Source organism: Salmo trutta, chromosome 29, assembly GCF_901001165.1.
Source record: "Salmo trutta chromosome 29, fSalTru1.1, whole genome shotgun sequence".
Lineage (NCBI taxonomy): Eukaryota > Metazoa > Chordata > Actinopteri > Salmoniformes > Salmonidae > Salmo > Salmo trutta.
Genome location: NC_042985.1, coordinates 13,959,148 through 13,978,400, shown reverse-complemented (window position 1 = coordinate 13,978,400; position 19,253 = coordinate 13,959,148). Strand labels below are relative to the sequence as shown.

General features: G+C 41.7%; 1 protein-coding gene and 1 long non-coding RNA gene across 4 annotated transcripts; both read right to left on the bottom strand.

The window, feature by feature from the left end:
- Positions 1 to 737: 737 nt before the first annotated feature.
- Positions 738 to 11,570, bottom strand: LOC115166970 (signal peptide peptidase-like 2A). Of its 3 annotated transcripts, XM_029720957.1 has the most exons (17): positions 11,222 to 11,569; positions 10,639 to 10,749; positions 10,219 to 10,401; positions 9,929 to 10,018; positions 9,600 to 9,733; positions 9,334 to 9,479; positions 9,046 to 9,142; positions 7,906 to 8,007; positions 6,901 to 6,982; positions 6,274 to 6,348; positions 6,112 to 6,168; positions 5,610 to 5,657; positions 3,562 to 3,661; positions 2,575 to 2,655; positions 2,334 to 2,494; positions 2,109 to 2,142; positions 738 to 1,293 (listed from the first exon to the last, which is right to left on the bottom strand). In XM_029720957.1, exons 1-17 carry the CDS (start codon positions 11,273 to 11,275, stop codon positions 1,253 to 1,255), a joined length of 1,596 nt encoding a protein of 531 aa, XP_029576817.1. In that variant the 5' UTR covers positions 11,276 to 11,569; the 3' UTR covers positions 738 to 1,252. The 3 variants fall into 3 exon arrangements, with proteins under 3 accessions (XP_029576817.1, XP_029576819.1, XP_029576818.1); XM_029720959.1 differs by lacking the exon at positions 5,610 to 5,657 and having other exon boundaries at positions 11,222 to 11,570; XM_029720958.1 differs by lacking the exon at positions 2,109 to 2,142 and having other exon boundaries at positions 11,222 to 11,568.
- A 690-nt stretch (positions 11,571 to 12,260) lies between these two features.
- LOC115166971 (uncharacterized) lies at positions 12,261 to 18,614 on the bottom strand. Its single transcript, XR_003870403.1, has 5 exons — positions 18,593 to 18,614; positions 16,778 to 17,026; positions 16,459 to 16,560; positions 16,256 to 16,331; positions 12,261 to 13,030 (listed from the first exon to the last, which is right to left on the bottom strand). It is a non-coding gene; the product is annotated as an uncharacterized LOC115166971 (long non-coding RNA).
- Positions 18,615 to 19,253: the final 639 nt, after the last annotated feature.

The following is a 19,253-nucleotide window of genomic DNA, read 5'->3' as shown; positions in this document are numbered from 1 at the left end:
TTCCCAGGCCTTCCTCCCACTCCCTCTTTCCAGGCCTTCCTCCCACTCCCTCTTCCCAGGCCTTCCTCCCACTCCCTCTTTCCAGGCCTTCCTCCCACTCCCTCTTTCCAGGCCTTCCTCCCACTTCCTCTTCCCAGGCCTTCCTCCCACTCCCTCTTTCCAGGCCTTCCTCCCACTCCCTCTTTCCAGGCCTTCCTCCCACTCCCTCTTCCCAGGCCTTCCTCCCACTCCCTCTTCCCAGGCCTTCCTCCCACTCCCTCTTCCCAGGCCTTCCTCCCACTCCCTCCCTCTTTCTCACTCTCTCCGTACATTTATGAAGATGGTAGTTAGACAATACAAATCTATAAAGTAATTCATTAATGGGTACCATGGGCTCAGTAGTCAGTCAGTCAGTGTCTTTCCAAACTCAGATCACTAACTCAATATTTGCTCTTTCTAAAGTAACGGTGGTAACAAGTACAGGTACAGAGCCGTGTAACACTGACCAGCCCCATCCCCACAGTGACCTAGCTCACAGGTGGACAAAGATATATGCAAAAGGCTGGTGTGGGTGCAGGCTTTTGCTCCAGCCAGGCAGTAACACAGCTGATTCAACTAATACAGTGAGTTTTTGTTAGAGTCTATAATTATTTAAATCAGTTACGTCATAGTTCTAACTGTGAGTTTTAAAAAGACATGAAGTGTTAGATAAAGTACAGGCCATAGAACACATAATAAGGACACATTCAGAGCTCAAATCAGATTGGACTAATTTAAGGCAACAAAAGCAATCAAAGATTGTGTTTCTCAATAAAACAAACAAGTTATACAGAAAACCCCAGAACAGCTGTTATCGAAGAAAAATAAAAAAGTATCTTCACCGACAGTTTAACTTTGAATTTAAAATCCCCCAAAACCTGCCAACATGAGTATTAAAGTGCTTTCTCAATAAATCACTTGTATCTTTTACCAAGGCAACACAGTTTAGGCATCATTTTAATATTATAGTTCTTAGCCACTAGTTAGCCACTGCATTCGTAGCCACTAGTAAGCCTCTCAAATGAAACTGTCTCACTGCCCAATCAACAGAGACCCACATGGTACAAGCCATACCCCTAACCCACCCCTGACCCCTCCCCAGTATAAATCCTTATTGGTTGATAGACTATAGTATTTCCCTTGCATCCCATGGATGATAAACTAGATGCTTGATTTGAAGAGTAGAAAGAGCCCCTGTGGTTGGTTTGTTAGTTGTCTCCTAGATCAGCTGTAGTCAGCACTTTCCTCCTCCGCTGCTATAGTCAGGTGTTCCATCTAGGAGAGAGAACAGAGAGGAGGAGAGGAGTTTATCAGTAGAACACAGACATAAGTGATACAACATAAAGCTTAGTCCAGTAGCCAACAGAGTCTGCTTTGCACAGCTCAGGCTTATTCAGGAGGGTGGAACTGTACAGAACGTTCATGTAGAACAGACATTTATCTTCGTTGTCATAGAGAATAGCCTATTGTGTCTGTTCTATGCATTGCATTTCTAACTGCAACGTTCACCCTTCTGAACAGAAGCAAAGCACAGGTTTACAGAAAGCATGACGACACGCACATGACAAAACATAAACAACAAACAAAGCTCCCACGTGGCAACTCCCCCTCTGAATAAAACACAGCTACACGGGGAAAATTCAAACCCATGAAAACGTTATGAGATGGTTGTATTCTGGTTAGGAGAGATGGACGGCTGTTGGGAAAAAATGAAGGGATGCAGACATTGACAAACAGGCTAAAGAAATAAAACAATAGAAACAGACTTTTCTAACCAAAATGTGTGTGTCCAAGCTAGAGTGAAATCTGTGGCGACACTGGCATTTCCAGGACTCTAGTGACATCTAGTGACCACGTCGGGTACTGCTGGTCTGAGTGTGTAACATGATATTACACATAACTCAAGTTGACATTCCAGTGTTATGTTTTTGATTTGCTAAAGGTTTGAAGGCTGAAAGGCTGTGAAAGAAGAAAACATAATGCTAGTCTAGAGACATAGGGTAGCTAGATGGCAGGGAGGATGCAGTAGAAGAGAGCGTGAGTAGCCCTTACTGGCCTCAGGGGTTAGAGGTCAGGGGGTGAAAGCACACCTGGCAGTAAGGGTTCCCTGGTGGAGTCCAACACCTGATGGAGATTAAATCATCATTACATCACACACTACTGTATAACAACCCTCCATATTAGAAATACATAATGAGAACAAAAACATGTATAATCGAATTTTAATTCATTTCCTGAGTTGTGTGAATTCAAATGGAATTAGGCCGAAACCCTTTGAATCCCAACCACCTAAGGAAAATGTCTTGTCCTCTCACCTCGTATGTGGTCCCGTTCCAGAACTGCCTCATCTCCCCTCTCCTCCAGGCCAGCAGAGCAGATCCTAGCAGGGTGAATGGAACCAGGTAGAGCAGGGCTGGCTGCCCCATCTTAGTCACCAACATCACCGCAAACGTCAAAACCATACCACACAGGTAGGCTGGGGGAGGGGTGGAGAGGAGATGATCAACACGATGATGATAATGATCAGTAACATATTGATAATGTCCATGTCGTTACCTATGCAGCAGCAGAAAAGGTAGACCTTCTTGGGGCTGTTGACCCACACATCAAACCTGCTGCAATAGGCCACAAGAAGACCTGTTGGACCAATCAACAAACAGAATATATGAAGGTCTGAAGCTATCGTCCAATGAGAAGACAGAACAGAAGGGCGTGACGATGGAGCTGATACGGAAGCTTTAGATCGCACCAGGAAGAAAATGACCTTATGAACAGATCTAGGAACAGCTTACACGCCACACATCCTAATTATAACCATTATAGAGGGAAGCATAACACTGACCTTAGATCATTGTCTAGAGATATGGACCCATAGGGCTCTGGTTATTGTTGCAAAGCTACTGGTAATTTACCAAAGTTACCAGAATCTTCAGTCATTTTGGTAATTAACAGGTAATCTATGGTAATTTATCTGTGTCCATTTTGTCCATGAGTTTCCAGTGGATAGACCATATGGTTCAAGAAAATAAATACCTAATTAATGAAAAAAGCATTTCAACAACAATGGCATTTTTTTAAATGAACTCTGTAACTCTTCCAACTATTGACTTTCTTCACAACTGTCACCAGTTTGGCACCAAAACATTGACAACAAAGACATATTAACATAGTTAAATGAATAGAAGGATATTTCATGCTGAAACCCTCCTGTTAAACATTAATGGTACTCACTAAGTTGATGGTTCATTTTTAGAATAATGTTTTATAGTTTTGTCATTCTGTTTTGTCATTCTTTTATTATTGTATATATTTGATTGTATATAGATAATTACAGACACCTGTGATAATCTGAAGTACCCAAAAAGCCCACTAGATGGTATCTAATAAAATAAAAACGTACGTTACCGTAATTCTGGTAGTTTACTGGTAAACTTTTAAAGTTTACAGTAATATACCCTCCCTTTGCAACCCTAGCTCTGGTCAAAATTAGTGCACTATATAGGGCATAGGATGCCATTTGGGATGCAGACATGTTTATCTCACCTGGTACGATGATGTCCCCATAGCCCAGGATGGAGAACTGCATGCCACACAGGTTCTGTGTCCACGCAGAGAACCGTGGAACACGCATCACTACCGGGAGCTACCAGGGAGAAAACACAGGCAACGGTCAACTACCAGTCAACTAATTATTCAATAAAAACATTAACACTCTGTTAAATAACAATTGACTAACAGTTAACTAAAGCTCAAACAAAACTAAACCAAAACTCAAATCAATCACAGAGACATAGAGGACTCACTATGATAGATTATGAATCAAAACCAATTACAGTACTTCCATTAAAAAACAGAAAACAGACATACATGTAAATATGCCAACTGACAAGCCATAGTGTTTGTTAATGACATGAACATGAGACACACAGGAAAGCAATCAGTTCACCACCAAATCACACAACAAATATATCAATGTTTTATTAAATTCAGATTAAGCCCTCTCATTATTTAAACTCTTAGGCTACAACGTAATGACTTGAGATTGTGTAATATTGTATAGGAGTATCGTAAAGTTTGTTAGAGCCAGGATTACGTGATAAAAACTGAACAAAAACTCTTGGTCCTACACATGACGAATCAGGCGTTAACACAGCTGTCACGTGACATAAGAGCCATGTGACAGTTGGTTGGTATGTGCTGTATGTTCTGTCTCTCAATTCCATTTCAATTTTAGGGTCTTTATTGGCATGGTAAACATATGTTTACATTTCCAAAGCAAGGAACAATCTACAATATTTATATAAATGCCCATTTATTCTTGAAGAATACGTCTTATAAACGCCTTATGAACTTAGAACTGTCTTACCCCAGCATAACATAAATGCCTTATGAACTTAGTAGAACTGTCTTACCCCAGCATAACATAAATGCCTTATGAACTTAGTAGAACTGTCTTACCCCAGCATAACATAAATGCCTTATGAACTTAGTAGAACTGTCTTACCCCAGCATAACATAAATGCCTTATGAACTTAGTAGAACTGTCTTACCCCAGCATAACATAAATGGCTGTTTTACTTCATTGTTTGTAAACAATGTCTTTGTAAAACTAACAACATATATCTCTAAACTATGGCTTTAAACATATGGCTTAAAACAAACAATGGTCTAGCGCAGAGATGAATTGATATGATAATTAACAGTACATATGAAGCTGAGTAGTAAAGAGATGAATTGATATGATAATTAACAGTACATATGAAGCTGAGTAGTAAAGAGATGAATTGATATGATAATTAACAGTACATATGAAGCTGAGTAGTAAAGAGATGAATTGATATGATAATTAACAGTACATATGAAGCTGAGTAGTAAAGAGATGAATTGATATGATAATTAACAGTACATATGAAGCTGAGTAGTAAAGAGATGAATTGATATGATAATTAACAGTACATATGAAGCTGAGTAGTAAAGAGATGAATTTATATGATAATTAACAGTACATATGAAGCTGAGTAGTAAAGAGATGAATTGATATGATAATTAACAGTACATATGAAGCTGAGTAGTAAAGAGATGAATTGATATGATAATTAACAGTACATATGAAGCTGAGTAGTAAAGAGATGAATTGATATGATAATTAACAGTACATATGAAGCTGAGTAGTAAAGAGATGAATTGATATGATAATTAACAGTACATATGAAGCTGAGTAGTAAAGAGATGAATTGATATGATAATTAACAGTACATATGAAGCTGAGTAGTAAAGAGATGAATTGATATGATAATTAACAGTACATATGAAGCTGAGTAGTAAAGAGATGAATTGATATGATAATTAACAGTACATATGAAGCTGAGTAGTAAAGAGATGAATTGATATGATAATTAACAGTACATATGAAGCTGAGTAGTAAAGAGATGAATTGATATGATAATTAACAGTACATATGAAGCTGAGTAGTAAAGAGATGAATTGATATGATAATTAACAGTACATATGAAGCTGAGTAGTAAAGAGATGAATTGATTTGATAATTAACAGTACATATGAAGCTGAGTAGTAAAGCGCTGGGGTCTTACTTTCTCATATGGAGTCGAGGGTTCGGCTGACACCTCCACCGTGTTACCCTGTGTCGAGACAGAACACCCCAACCAGACGCAGTCAGTTTGCATCCCAAATGGCACTCTATTCCCTACATAGTGCACTACTTTTAATCAGGGCCCATAGCGCTCTGGTCAGAAGTAATGCACTATGTAAGGAATAGGGTGCCATTTGAAACGCATCCTCAGACAGTCAGCCATTCAGACCCAGAGGGGAATCTAATCTACACAGCAATGCTGCAACGGTACACAGCGGATGAGATCACAGCTACGCAGCATGATTCTAGTTAGGGGCAGGAGTGTTTACTGGGTCGGGGAACACTCAGTCAAGGAAAACTCCTGACCCTACTGATTGTTAATCAAGCCATTTTAACATCCAGAGATTGAAGATTCAAGTTTTGACAGACAGAAAGAGAGAGAGACATATAGGCAGACAGGCAGACAGGCAGGCAGACAGACAGACAGACAGATGAGTGGTTACCTTCTCTCCTGCTGCATCTGGACCCAGGGCCACTTGGACCATGATGCTCTCCCCATTCTGTAAATATAAAACATTTATAACGTGGGACAATGTATTTAACCTTTCTATTAAAATAAATAGGACAATAACATTGCACTGTATTTAAAGGGGAAAGTGACTCACCGGCATGAACAGAGGAGTGATGAAGACAAAGAACACATCATACAACAGCAGCAGACTCAACAGGATCACACAGATCTGAGGGGGAGAGAGAGGGGGGGTGGGGGGGGGGTGGAGGAGGGATGGAATGGAAGTCAGTTGAGGGGGAGACAGGTGAGGTGGAGAGAGAAGAAAGAGAGAGGGAAAGAGAGAACAGATGTTTAGAGACGTGTCCATAGACTTAGTTAGACGACATCTTTTTACCTGACCCGTTATGGCGTCTGTGAGAGTATAGGCAGAGCCATTGAGGCCATCTCCATTTTGAAGTAGTACTTTTTCTTCTACTACTTCTATGAGTTGGTAAACAAACTGAAATGGTGCATACTGCCACCTGGAGTGTGTTGTTTGAACAGGTATAAAAGCCAAGGTTGGTGATCTACTGCCACCTGCAGTTATGGAATGTTTGCTCACAAGTAAAATTCATTGGCTGATCCCACCCAGTTGACTACTTTAAAACGGTGGAAGTCCTCAATGTCAATGTAAAAACAGTTTACTTCCAAGTAGTGATCTATCTCTATGGACGTGTCCAACTGTCTCAGCCCTCTTTGTGACTGAAGATCAGAGATCAGAGGGTCAGAGTGATGATTTCACCTTGAAGTTGGACAGTGAGATGGTCTTCAGGAAGTTGAGACAGAAGGCCACACCCAGGAGGTCCTGCAGGATCCAGATCCATCTGGCAATAAAGTAGAGTACAAGGTATATTTTCTTCATTTTTTTCAACAACACACTTCAGCCTGTCAACTAAGTATTAAATATAACCAAACTGATTAAATAAAGGTAATAAAGAAATAGGTTTTAAAGTGCATGTCAAGCTTATCATCCTCACAAACATGAGGACAACCATTGACAATGGTTCCTGTGCTTTACCCTGAAATGGCCCAGGAATTCATTGTTAGTTTAGTTTTAGTTACAGTTTTATAAATGCAAAAATGAGAGCATTTTCCAAGTAATGATCCAGTGAATGAGTGAGTTACAATGTGTGTGGGTGGAAAGGGAAGTGAAACCACATTCTGTAGAACATTATAATTATCCACCATGCTTTCGCTCATGGAAAAGTTTCATACGAGATTAGCTGTGGACCGTGTGTTGCTGTTGTAGACTGGGGACATTTCATTATCCTGTCCACTAATACTTCTACTGTGCTAAGGTCTAAGGACAGTCACTAGCCTGTATGAATACACACACAAACATTACCCCCCATGATGTTATTCTGTTATTGGAAATTAGAGAGACTAAGAGTTTCTGTCTGTCAGAAAGTGCGTCTCTTATTGCACCCTACTCCCTATAAGTGCACTACTTTTGACCAGTATAAGTAGCACTATATAGGGAATAGAGAACCATTTGAGACACATTCAGAGACAGTAGTCAGAGTCAATGAGGCAGTGAGTGATGCTGAACTAAACTAAAACTAACAGCAACAACACACCTCTACTCTGCTGATGACGTCCAAGTCCTCCACACTCCCTCACCCCAAACACCACTTCCTGCTTCCTGTCCCACCCACAGAATTCCCTAGGGGTGTGTGTGTGTGTGTGTGTGTGTGTGTGTGTGTGTGTGTGTGTGTGTGTGTGAGTGTGTGAGAGAGATAGACAGTACCTGTCCTCGTTCCTGTAGACTCCCCAGACCACAGCTACGGTGACACACACAGCAGACAGCAGCACCGACCTCACAGATACACTCCCACCCAAGACCGTCACACTGGAGGAACACAACACACATGAGAGAAGAGAGAAAGACCGCAAGCAACCACAGAAAGGTCCGTATGACTCACAAAAACACGTGTGTGTGTGTGTGAGAGAGAGAGAGATGTTCAAGGAGACTGGTATGTGTCCGATTCACTTATTATTATTTTTTTTTTTACTTCTCAGAACTTCCATATGAAACTATGACCTATGAGTTGTTTATGACAGACAGAAGAACAGACAGGGAGGACAGATGTCTATGGAACAGACAGAGAAACAGACAGGGAGGACAGATGTCTATGGAACAGACAGGGAGGACAGATGTCTATGGAACAGACAGGGAGGACAGATGTATATGGAACAGACAGAGGAACAGACAGGTAGGACAGATGTCTATGGAACAGACAGGGAGGACAGATGTCTATGGAACAGACAGAGAAACAGACAGGGAGGACAGATGTCTATGGAACAGACAGGGAGGACAGATGTATATGGAACAGACAGAGGAACAGACAGGTAGGACAGATGTCTATGGAACAGACAGGGAGGACAGATGTCTATGGAACAGACAGAGAAACAGACAGGGAGGACAGATGTCTATGGAACAGACAGGGAGGACAGATGTCTATGGAACAGACAGAGAAACAGACAGGGAGGACAGATGTCTATGGAACAGACAGAGAAACTGACAGGGAGGACAGATGTCTATGGAACAGACAGGGAGGACAGATGTCTATGGAACAGACAGGGAGGACAGATGTCTATGGAACAGACAGAGAAACTGACAGGGAGGACAGATGTCTGTGGAACAGACAGAGAAACAGACAGGGAGGACAGATGTCTGTGGAACAGGGAAATCATACTTTACGTTGTTACTATAGAAAACCCGGACTCTGTAAATACCATGATTTTAATGAGCTGTGACATTTGTCAGACAATACTTTGTTTTCCTTGTTGGGGGGGGGGCTATGTTGTTATGGGGAAAAAGTTTGAATTGGGATGAAAACCCCAGGAAAAATGGTGACACTCTGTGTGTGTGTGTGTGTGTGTGTACCTCATGGGGCTACACCTGGCCAGGTCCAACAGGGCGTCCAGACAGCTGAAGAGGGCGGTGGCTGACGCTAGGCAGAATATGGCGATGATCACATACACTGGAAAACACACACACACACAACGTGTCAAAACACTCCTGAACTAACTCATTACGATACAATCACTGAGTGTCTAACAGCTTCTGGTGTGGTATGTTTGCTTTGCATATAAAACTGTTAATAAACGTAATACATTATGAAAATGTAATACAAATATATTAAGCAGTGTTTGTGCAGAGTGAAAGACTCACCCAGGTACTTGTAGAAGAAGTACATGAGTACCAGCATCAGACACATCAGACCTACAAAAATGACCACCTTTAGGGGAGAGTACAGAGCCAAGTCCCCACTGTCACTCTTCTCCTCTCCTCCTCCTCGAGACGCACTCAGCCTCTCTCTGATACACAGACACACACAGACTGTTACACAGAGTGTAGAGTGGCTGAAGAGTGGACAGCATGCATGGCTGTCCTTTTCTGAAGGACATAAAGAAACGTGTGTGTGTGTGCAGTCTCACCTCTCACAGGCTCCACTCCAGTAGCCTCCCAGAGCAACAGTCACCACTCCTATGAGAAGCATGACCACAATGCTGGCATCAAACACAGGCACCGCCGGGGCATACAGCCTAACCTGCATCTCCTCACCAAACACCTGGAGAAACACACAGAGATCAAACACTAACACACCTGAGACACACACACTACTGTCTCATGTCTATTCTTATTGATTGAAAGAAATACTGTAGATGAGAAGTCAATTAGAAGGCGTGAATAAGCACTATACCATATCTTATAGTGCGTTGTAGTGACCTCTATACCAGAGGACCTACAGTATCAGAGAACTCACACTCTGTGCGTCCAGGAAGTCCATGTATCTCATCAGAGCCAGCGGAATCTGGACCTTCTTATACTCTGTCACATTGGCTCCCGGGGGACTCTTTAGAAGCAATCAAATGAGAGATAAAACAAAACACATGTCTTAAAAAGCACACACAAAGATGTAGGCCTATCATGTTATACCATAGATGTAAATTAAGTGTTGCATCATAAACACATTGGGGGTAACACTATTGATACATTGTAAATACATTGTAGATACACCATTGATACATTGTTGATCCATTATCAAAGTATTACCATAGATTCAGTGCTGGCAACGATCAGAGCAGCAGCCCCCAGGTCTTGGGCTACCACAGCCTTCTGGCTGAAGTTACACTCCCCTCCCATGACCACCACCACCTTGCCTCTCACTATGGCTGGGCTCACCCCTGCAGAGCTACACAGTTTCCTGGACGACAGGTTCACCAGGGGATACGCAGTCTAACACAGGACAACAGGTACAGTTAGACAATCAATATATTAAGAGCTATGATGTATTGTCACTGTAGCAAGGCTGAATCCCAGAGCCACCTAACAGCAGGCTGGATGTCAGGTGAGGTTCACGAAGTTCTGTGGGTTCACCAACAGATAGTAAAGTCTAACACAGTCGAGGCTGGAGCAATTGGGGGTATAGGGCAGCTGAATATCAGAATGGCGATGTTGCTGGACTGGACTTACAGCAGCGCTGAGTGAGAGTGACAGGTTGGTCCATAAGGAGTTGTAGACCAGGCAATATTCTTTATCTGTGGCTCCATTTGAGATGTGCAAGATTGCCTCTTGACAGATCACCTGTGTGGAATAAAAACAGTAACTAAGTGAAATACATACAACCAACATGTATTTCAAAGTAAACAAAGTATAAGAAACAACAACAGATCGTTTGTTCAGAGACTGATCAGTGTTAGCAGCGTTAGCAGTTTTTCATTACACTGTCAATATCTGTTCCACTCTGAAGCTTGCCTGGAAAGTTGGGTACTTCCCCGTAGCCAAACCATAAAAGAGCTCAGCTGGCAAACTTAGCTGGTGGCTAATTGGCTAACTAGCTACATGAACATGGCAAACTTGCCTAACAGGATAGACACTCGAAATGACAATTGTAAAGGTGACATTATCCATTTGTCGATAGTATTTGTCAAATAAATATCACATAGTTGTCGACATAGTTGGACCTGGCTTGCTTGCTAGCTACATCTATCTCTGTACTGTTATGAAAAATACCGTGAGCTAACTAGCTAGCATAACAGCTAACTGTCTATTTTACCTGAGATGACCGGAGAATGACTGATAAAATAATAATCCACGTAGTTTTTGCCATGTCGGTAACATACAGAATTGAGTAAAAATCGTATAAAGAACAAAAAAAAACACTAATCTGTGATTTGGCACACCACTAGTTTCAATATCGTCCCGTTTACTGTACTCGCATCATCGTTTTTTAGAGTTAGCCATTCCCTTCCTGTTTCTCATGCTGATGGATCTCGTGACAGCTGACATCTTGGCAAACGCTGACATGCACTGCATTTTAATCAATGCATTCACTGTTTCCATATCATTAGATGTCAATATTTCTTCTCGGTATAAATATCATGGGAAAGGTTGTTTATGTAACTGTCTTCAAGTGTACCAAAGATAATTATAACTAACCCAAGATAGTTCACCTGTGATGTGTCTGGTTACACCTTCTGTTTGTGAGTGTACGGGGAAACTAAGGCATCCATTACAACCAATGACTATGATTATTGTGTTTTCAAGACAACTGAGTAAAAAAGAATTCATTCAAATGATTTTTCCCAGTCGGAGCTAGTCTCTTCCCCCCGCACTGATTTCAGGAGAGATTCCTGAGTTCCCAGTTGTTTTGAATGTGGCATTTCAACCCACAGCCTCTGGTTTGTGAGACAAATGTCAAAGTCATGACAGAGGTAGAATCTAATTGCATACTCCTTGCGTCCTCTCCTCGACTCCTCAAAATCCATTGGAAGAGAAAGCCCAGGGTCCCCCCTCTCTGACCTTCTCCTCCAATGGGTTTTGAGGAGGCGGGTTGAAACAACATGAGATTTTCAACCTTGTCCACATATTGACCATGTAAGGGGGTAAGTGTTAATAACATCTACTTATCATAGTGATAAGTCATTAAACTGAGTATGTTTCCCAAATTGCACCATTTCCTTTATAGTGCACTACTTTTGGCCAGGGCCCATATGGTAGTAGTGCACTATATAGGGAATAGGGTGCCATTTGAGTGTTCCAGGAGAGGACGATCAGCTATAGCTAGTCAAACCTGACAAAGAAAGACTTCTCTAAGATGGCATAGAACATTTTTTTATTAAGATTCTAGCTAATGAATGAGAAAAATATTACATGTATAAAAACACATTGGCTGAAATCCATACAAAAGCTTAAAAGCTTTTGAACAAGTGTGTACAAGAAACAAAATGGTCCAGTGTGCCCTACCTACACATTTCAAGTTCATTGGAAAACAGCATTCTTTACTTACTCCTGAAGGCAACTCAAAGAACATGGGATGTTTAACAGAATAAAGCAGTTAACATGGTCTCTGTCCCCAATTTCAACCTATGCCCTATATAGTGCATTCTTTTTTACCAGGGCCCATGTGTCTCTGGTCAAAAGTAGCACACTATATAAGGACTAGGGTTCCATTTGGGATACAGATAGACATTTCAAGTCTGTAGTTTATGATTTGATAATGAAGCAGATACTACTAATCACGTGCCTCATATCTCCACAGTGGCCCAGCCACCACATGAAAGGTCATTTTTCCACAAATCCGACTATAAATACAGGCAAGGCCTAAAAACACAACCACACACTCCTGAACATTGGGGTGAAACATTTGTTCACACAGACGCACACACGATTGTGATCCGTTTTCTACTCTTACAGTGCAACAGCATGGCAGACAGACAGATAGCAGTGATTTAATATAAATGAATTATATACACGTTCCTGGGTGGTTTCATCGTTTGGTCCTTTGTCTGGTTCTAATAAGAGTGTCTTTACAATGCCTCCTCTTCAGATCTACAGCAGTAGTTAGCACAGGCTTCTTATCTGTCTGTGGACAAATAATACATACACATATCACATTCATGTAAAGCAGTGTATATGCAGCTGGCAAATTTACATTAATGTAAAGTTTAAACTTATTACACAAACATGGAATGAAGCTTTCGTAGACACAAGGAGCATGTTAACACAGTACTGAAAACACGTTGACATCACAGTAGCAACACAGTACTGAAAACACGTTGACATCACAGTAGCAACACAGTACTGAAAACACGTTGACATCACAGTAGCAACACAGTACTGAAAACACGTTGACATCACAGTAGCAACACAGTACTGATAACGTTGACATCACAGTAGCAACACAGTACTGATAACACGTTGACATCACAGTAGCAACACAGTACTGATAACACGTTGACATCACAGTAGCAACACAGTACTGAAAACACGTTGACATCACAGTAGCAACACAGTACTGAAAACACGTTGACATCACAGTAGCAACACAGTACTGATAACACGTTGACATCACAGTAGCAACACAGTACTGATAACACGTTGACATCACAGTAGCAACACAGTACTGATAACACGTTGACATCACAGTAGCAACACAGTACTGATAACACGTTGACATCACAGTAGCAACACAGTACTGATAACACGTTGACATCACAGTAGCAACACAGTACTGATAACACGTTGACATCACAGTAGCAACACAGTACTGATAACACGTTGACGTCACAGTAGCAACACAGTACTGATAACACGTTGACATCACAGTAGCAACGCGGTACTGATAACACGTTGATGTCACAGTATTTTTTAAATATTTTTTTGCACCTTTATTTAACCAGGTAGGCCAGTTGAGAACAAGTTCTCATTTACAACTGCGACCTGGCCAAGATAAAGCAAAGCAGTGCAACAAAAACAACAGAGTTAAACATGGGATAAACAAACGTACAGTCAATAACACAATAGAAAATCTGTATACAGTGTGTGCAAATGAAGTAAGGAGGTAAGGCAATAAATAGGCCATAGTGGCGAAATAATTACAATTTAGCAATTAAGACTGGAGTGATAGATGTGCAGATGAGGATGTGCAAGTAGAAATACTGGTGTGCAAAAGAGCAGAAAAACAAATTTGGAGATGAGGTAGGTAGTTGGTTAGATGGGCTATCTACAGATGGGCTGTGTAAAGCTGCAGCGATCGGTTAGCTGCTCTGACAGCCGATGATTGAAGTTAGTGAGGGAGATATAAGTCTCCAACTTCAGTGATTTTTGCAGTTCGTTCCAGTCATTGGCATCAGAGAACTGGAAGGAAAGGCAGCCAAAGGGGGAATTGGCTTTGGGGATGACCAGTGAAATATACCTGCTGGAGCGCGTGTTACGGGTGGGTGTTGTTATGGTGACCAGTGAGCTGAGATAAGGCGGAGCGTTACCTAGCAAAGACTTATAGATGACCTGGAGCCAGTGGATTTGGCAACGAATATGTAGCAAGGACCAGCCAACGAGAGCATACAGGTCGCAGTGGTGGGTGGTATATGGGGCTTTGGTGACAAAACGGATGGCACTGTGATAGACTGCACCCAGTTTGCTGAGTAGAGTGTTGGAGGCTATTCTGTAAATGACATCGCCGAAGTCAAGGATCAGCAGGATAGTCAGTTTTACGAGGGTATGTTTGGCAGCATGAGTGAAGGAGTTTTTTTTGCGAAATAGGAATCCGGTTTTAGATTTAATTTTGGATTGGAGATGCTTAATATGACTCTGAAAGGAGAGTACAGTCTAGCCAGACACCTAGGTATTTATAGTTGTCCACATATTCTAAGTCAGAACTATCCAGAGTAGTGATGCTAGGCAGGCGGGAGCGGGCAGCAATCGGTTGAAGAGCATGCATTTAGTTTTACTAGCATTTAAGAGCAGTTGGAGGCCACGAAAGGAGTGTTGTATGGTGTTGAAGCTCGTTCGGAGGTTTGTTAACACAGTGTCCAAAAAAGGGCCAGATGTATACAGAATGGTGTCGTCTGCGTAGAGATGGATCAAAGAATCACCAGCAGCAAGAGCAACATTGATAAATACAGAGAAAAAAGTTGGCCTGAGAATTGAACCTTGTGGCACCCCCATAGAGACTACCAGAGGTCCGGACAACAGGCCCTCCGATTTGACACACTGAACTCTATCTGAGAAGTAGTTAGTGAACCAGGCAAGGCAATCATTAGAGAAACCAAGGCTGTTGAGTCTGCCGAATAAGATTTTTTTTTTTTTTTTCCCCCACCTTTATTTAACCAGGTAGGCTAGTTGAGAACAAGTTCTCATTTGCAACTGCGACCTGGCAGAATACGGTGATTGACAGAGTCGAAAGCCTTGGCCAGGTCGATGAAGTCGGCTGCACAGTACTGTCTTTTATCGATGGTGGTTATGATATCGTTTAGGACCTTGAGCGTGGCTGAGGTGCACCCGTGAGCAGCTCAGAAACCAGATTGCACAGCGGAGAAGGTACAGTGGGATTCGAAATGGTCGGTGATCTGTTTGTTCACTTGGCTTTCGAAGACTTTAGAAAGGCAGGACAGGATGGATATAGGTCTGTAACAGTTTGGGTCTAGAGTGTCTCCCCCTTTGAAGAGGGGAATGACCGCGGCCGCTTTCCAATCTTTAGGAATCTCAGACGATACGAAAGGGAGCTTGAACAGACTAGTAATAGGGGTTGCGACAATGGCGGCAGATAATTCTAGAAAGAGAGGGTCCAGATTGTCTAGCCCAGCTGATTTGTAGGGATCCAGATTTTGCAGCTCTTTCAGGACATCAGCTGTCTGGATTTGGGTGAAGGAGAAGCGGGGGGGGGGGGGGGGGGTCTTGGGCCCGTTGCTGCGGGGGGTGCAGAACTGTTGGCCGGTAACAAAGTACTGATAACACGTTGATATCACAGTAGCAACACAGTACTGATAACACGTTGACATCACAGTAGCAACACAGTACTGATAACACGTTGACATCACAGTAGCAACACAGTACTGATAACACGTTGATATCACAGTAGCAACACAGTACTGATAACACGTTGATATTGCAGTGTTAACACAGTACTGATAACACGTTGATATCATAGTATTAACACAGTACTGATAATACATTGATATTACAGTAGTAACAATACTGATAACATGTCAATATCACAGTAGTAATACAGTACTGATAACACGTTGATATCATAGTATTAACACAGTATAAACACAATAGTAACACATTGTAACAGCAAGTGTCTCACCTCATTATTCCTGATTGCTCTCAGACCCTCCTTGATAACCTCCTTTAGATTTCATCTGGGCCTGAACAGAGTTCACCTATACACACACACCGTCATAATGAACAGAAGACTTGGATAACGGTTTGTAACTGCTTGGAATCTTTACCTAGTAGATATGACATAAGGCTCTGTTTTCTGTGTGAGGGTAGGTGGTCAGTACGTACTGATGAGAGCCCAACGCCCATGTCTCCTGAGCCTACGTGCGTCGTGTGAACAAAGTTAGTTGGTTCCCCGATCATTGAACGGTCTATCCTCCGCCGCCTCTTCTGTAAAGCATTAAAGAAATCGTAGTATTACTAAAGGCAACAACAGTCAACTGTTTAATGAACAGACACTCACACAGGCTGATAAGAAGTACAGAAGATGAGAAGGCCTGGTTCTATTTCAGTGTCTAGCACCTTCACCTTTAGTGTCCACACTTCATAGACTGAAAGGTCAGGAGTAAACAAAACAGTGATTTCTTGTGTGTGTGTGTGTACTCACAGGCTGGGGCTGCTCTCCAATGCAGCAGCTGAAACACACCCAGAACTCAGTCATGCTGACGGCAGCTTCCTCTCTCTTCTCTTTCTTTCTTTTTCTCTCTCTTCAGCCCTCTGTCTTCCTGTTCACTTCACAGCCGATGCCACAAACAGCCGGCGGAAGCAGATTACAGACAGACATACACTCACTGCTGGTGTTTCTGTAACACACACTGACACACACCACTCTCCCCAGAGCCTGAGCAACACACCTCTGTGGACACAGAATCAGAGGACAGTTGGCATATCTTTGCATTAGTTATGTTAAATGTCAAGTGAGATTTGGTGATGGACAGAAGATTCTGTGACCTGGCTATGTAGTCCTAGTAGTAGCATGGTATGCTAACTAGACAGTGTTGCATTGGTAGTTGTGGTAAAGATAAAAAGGACAGAGGTGGGTCTGGAAAAGAGAGAGACTAACCAAGTCATAAGAGGAAGGAACTCGAGCAACATGCGCCAAGCACCAGTAACACATTACTGTACCTGCCTACTAGAGAAACTGTATATTTCCCCTGAAATGTCATCTAGCAAAACTCCCCTTCAATATCACACTACAAAATAGTCCATTGACTAGGAGACTTAGGGGGGACCCAGTGAAAGTACAGCGATGGACGGTACAATAGTATACAGTATTTCACATATATTAATTTAGCAGCAGTGCCCCCCCGCTCCATGCTACCCTTACCACAACCGCTGGAAAAAAACTCTGGCATAGATAGATTTCATCGCAGGTTTAACTGGTCCAGATGGTCGGTTTTCAACATTCAAAACTTCTATTCTTCTATATTTAATAACATGCTGACACCCAGTCTTCTCAGTTGTAAAACAGTCTAATAAATACCACTCTATAATACTGCTACCCATAGTGGAGGATAAACCATGACACGACAGACAGACCAGCCCTTCATCTTGTGGCCCAGGAAGACAAGACAGTAGACATCTCTCATTTGTTGTCTGGAGTTTCACATGACCACTTTATAAAAATACCCAGAGCGGTGTGAGCTCAGACGCCTCTGCCTCGCCCTCCACAGATGGTGGTGATAGAGTTAGAATAAAATAATTTTGTTTACTTGGGGAACTAGGCTATTCATTTCACCCTGGAACAGTTGAGACTGAGACAACGTCATTACTCGATACCATCTTCTCTACTATATTGTTTTTACAATCTCTACTACAAACTAGAGAAGTCTACAAATCCACTAACTATTTACATGTTTCATTAAAGACCAGGACAGGTGTTGTTGAGTAGCTAAAAATACTTGTATGGTCTTCAATGATCTAAGGTGTTGTTAATGACATTGAAGCCCAAACAGATTTAGAACCATTGATCTCAGATATTAACCAAATGAGACTGAACTGTGGGTTGTAGTGATTACAAACAATTCACCAACTAGGGAGGAACCATATTTGTAGTACTGCCACTAGCTCGATAATCTCTTACAGTAGTAGGTACTATTTCATTGCCAAAGTCGTTTAATTGAAATAGGCCAAGAAGATTCAACTTATTTCAGGGTTTCTCTAGCGCAGAGCGGCCTGAAGACACAAGCAGGAAAGAGCGAGGTTGTGGTTTTCAAACTGACAGCTAAGTAAGTTAGCTAGCTAACCGCTAACTACCGGTTGCTAAATCAGTAAACTGTACTCTGAAACTTGAAAGAGGACCAATTTTGGAAATACATCTACACGTAGCTGTGAACTTTGAAGGTTGGGACAAATTTCAAATGAGCTTTAAGTTAATTAGATAGATTTGTGGGGGTACAAAAATAAGGTAAAAGAGACATACCTGCTGGCTAACTTCCCGAAGTTGCAGACGAAAAAATATCTTCCTGCTTTGCCTTGGCGCAATGCTTTCTGGGATATGGTGTCCAATGAAACAATATTACGTAAAAGCAGACTTATTCAATAAAAAGCAGACAATTCTTGCGAAACACTCGTGCTTCTTTTTTTGTTACTAATACAAATTGGCAATTTTTCCAATGTTGAGATAATTTCTTGATACAGTTTTTGTTTTCTATCCTAATGGCGTATTTTTGTAGGAACTAACTCTGACATGGTTCTATGGACAAAGAGTTTTTGTATTAAGGTCTGTGGTAAACATGTTTTCTTGGATGAGATAATCATCAGCTAACGTCATTTTCTGTGAATTTGGAAGCATTTGTGTAATTTGAAAAATCACGTAAATGCATCATAATTAATAAAGGTAATGTTAACTGACTAATATTATCTCGTAGAACAAAACGTATAAGATATCCTAAGCCTGTATTAACCTCAGACTTTATTTTCGCGTTTATCCCAAAAGCCTATTCTTTCCTCATTAATTTTCGCCATAAGAATGGTAACTCATTTCCGGGTTTTAGGTCTACAAGCAGGTGAGCTCGCGTCTTTCTTTTTCCCAAAGCAGTTAAGCCAAAACCACGCCCCGTTATTCAGAGGGATTCTGCTAC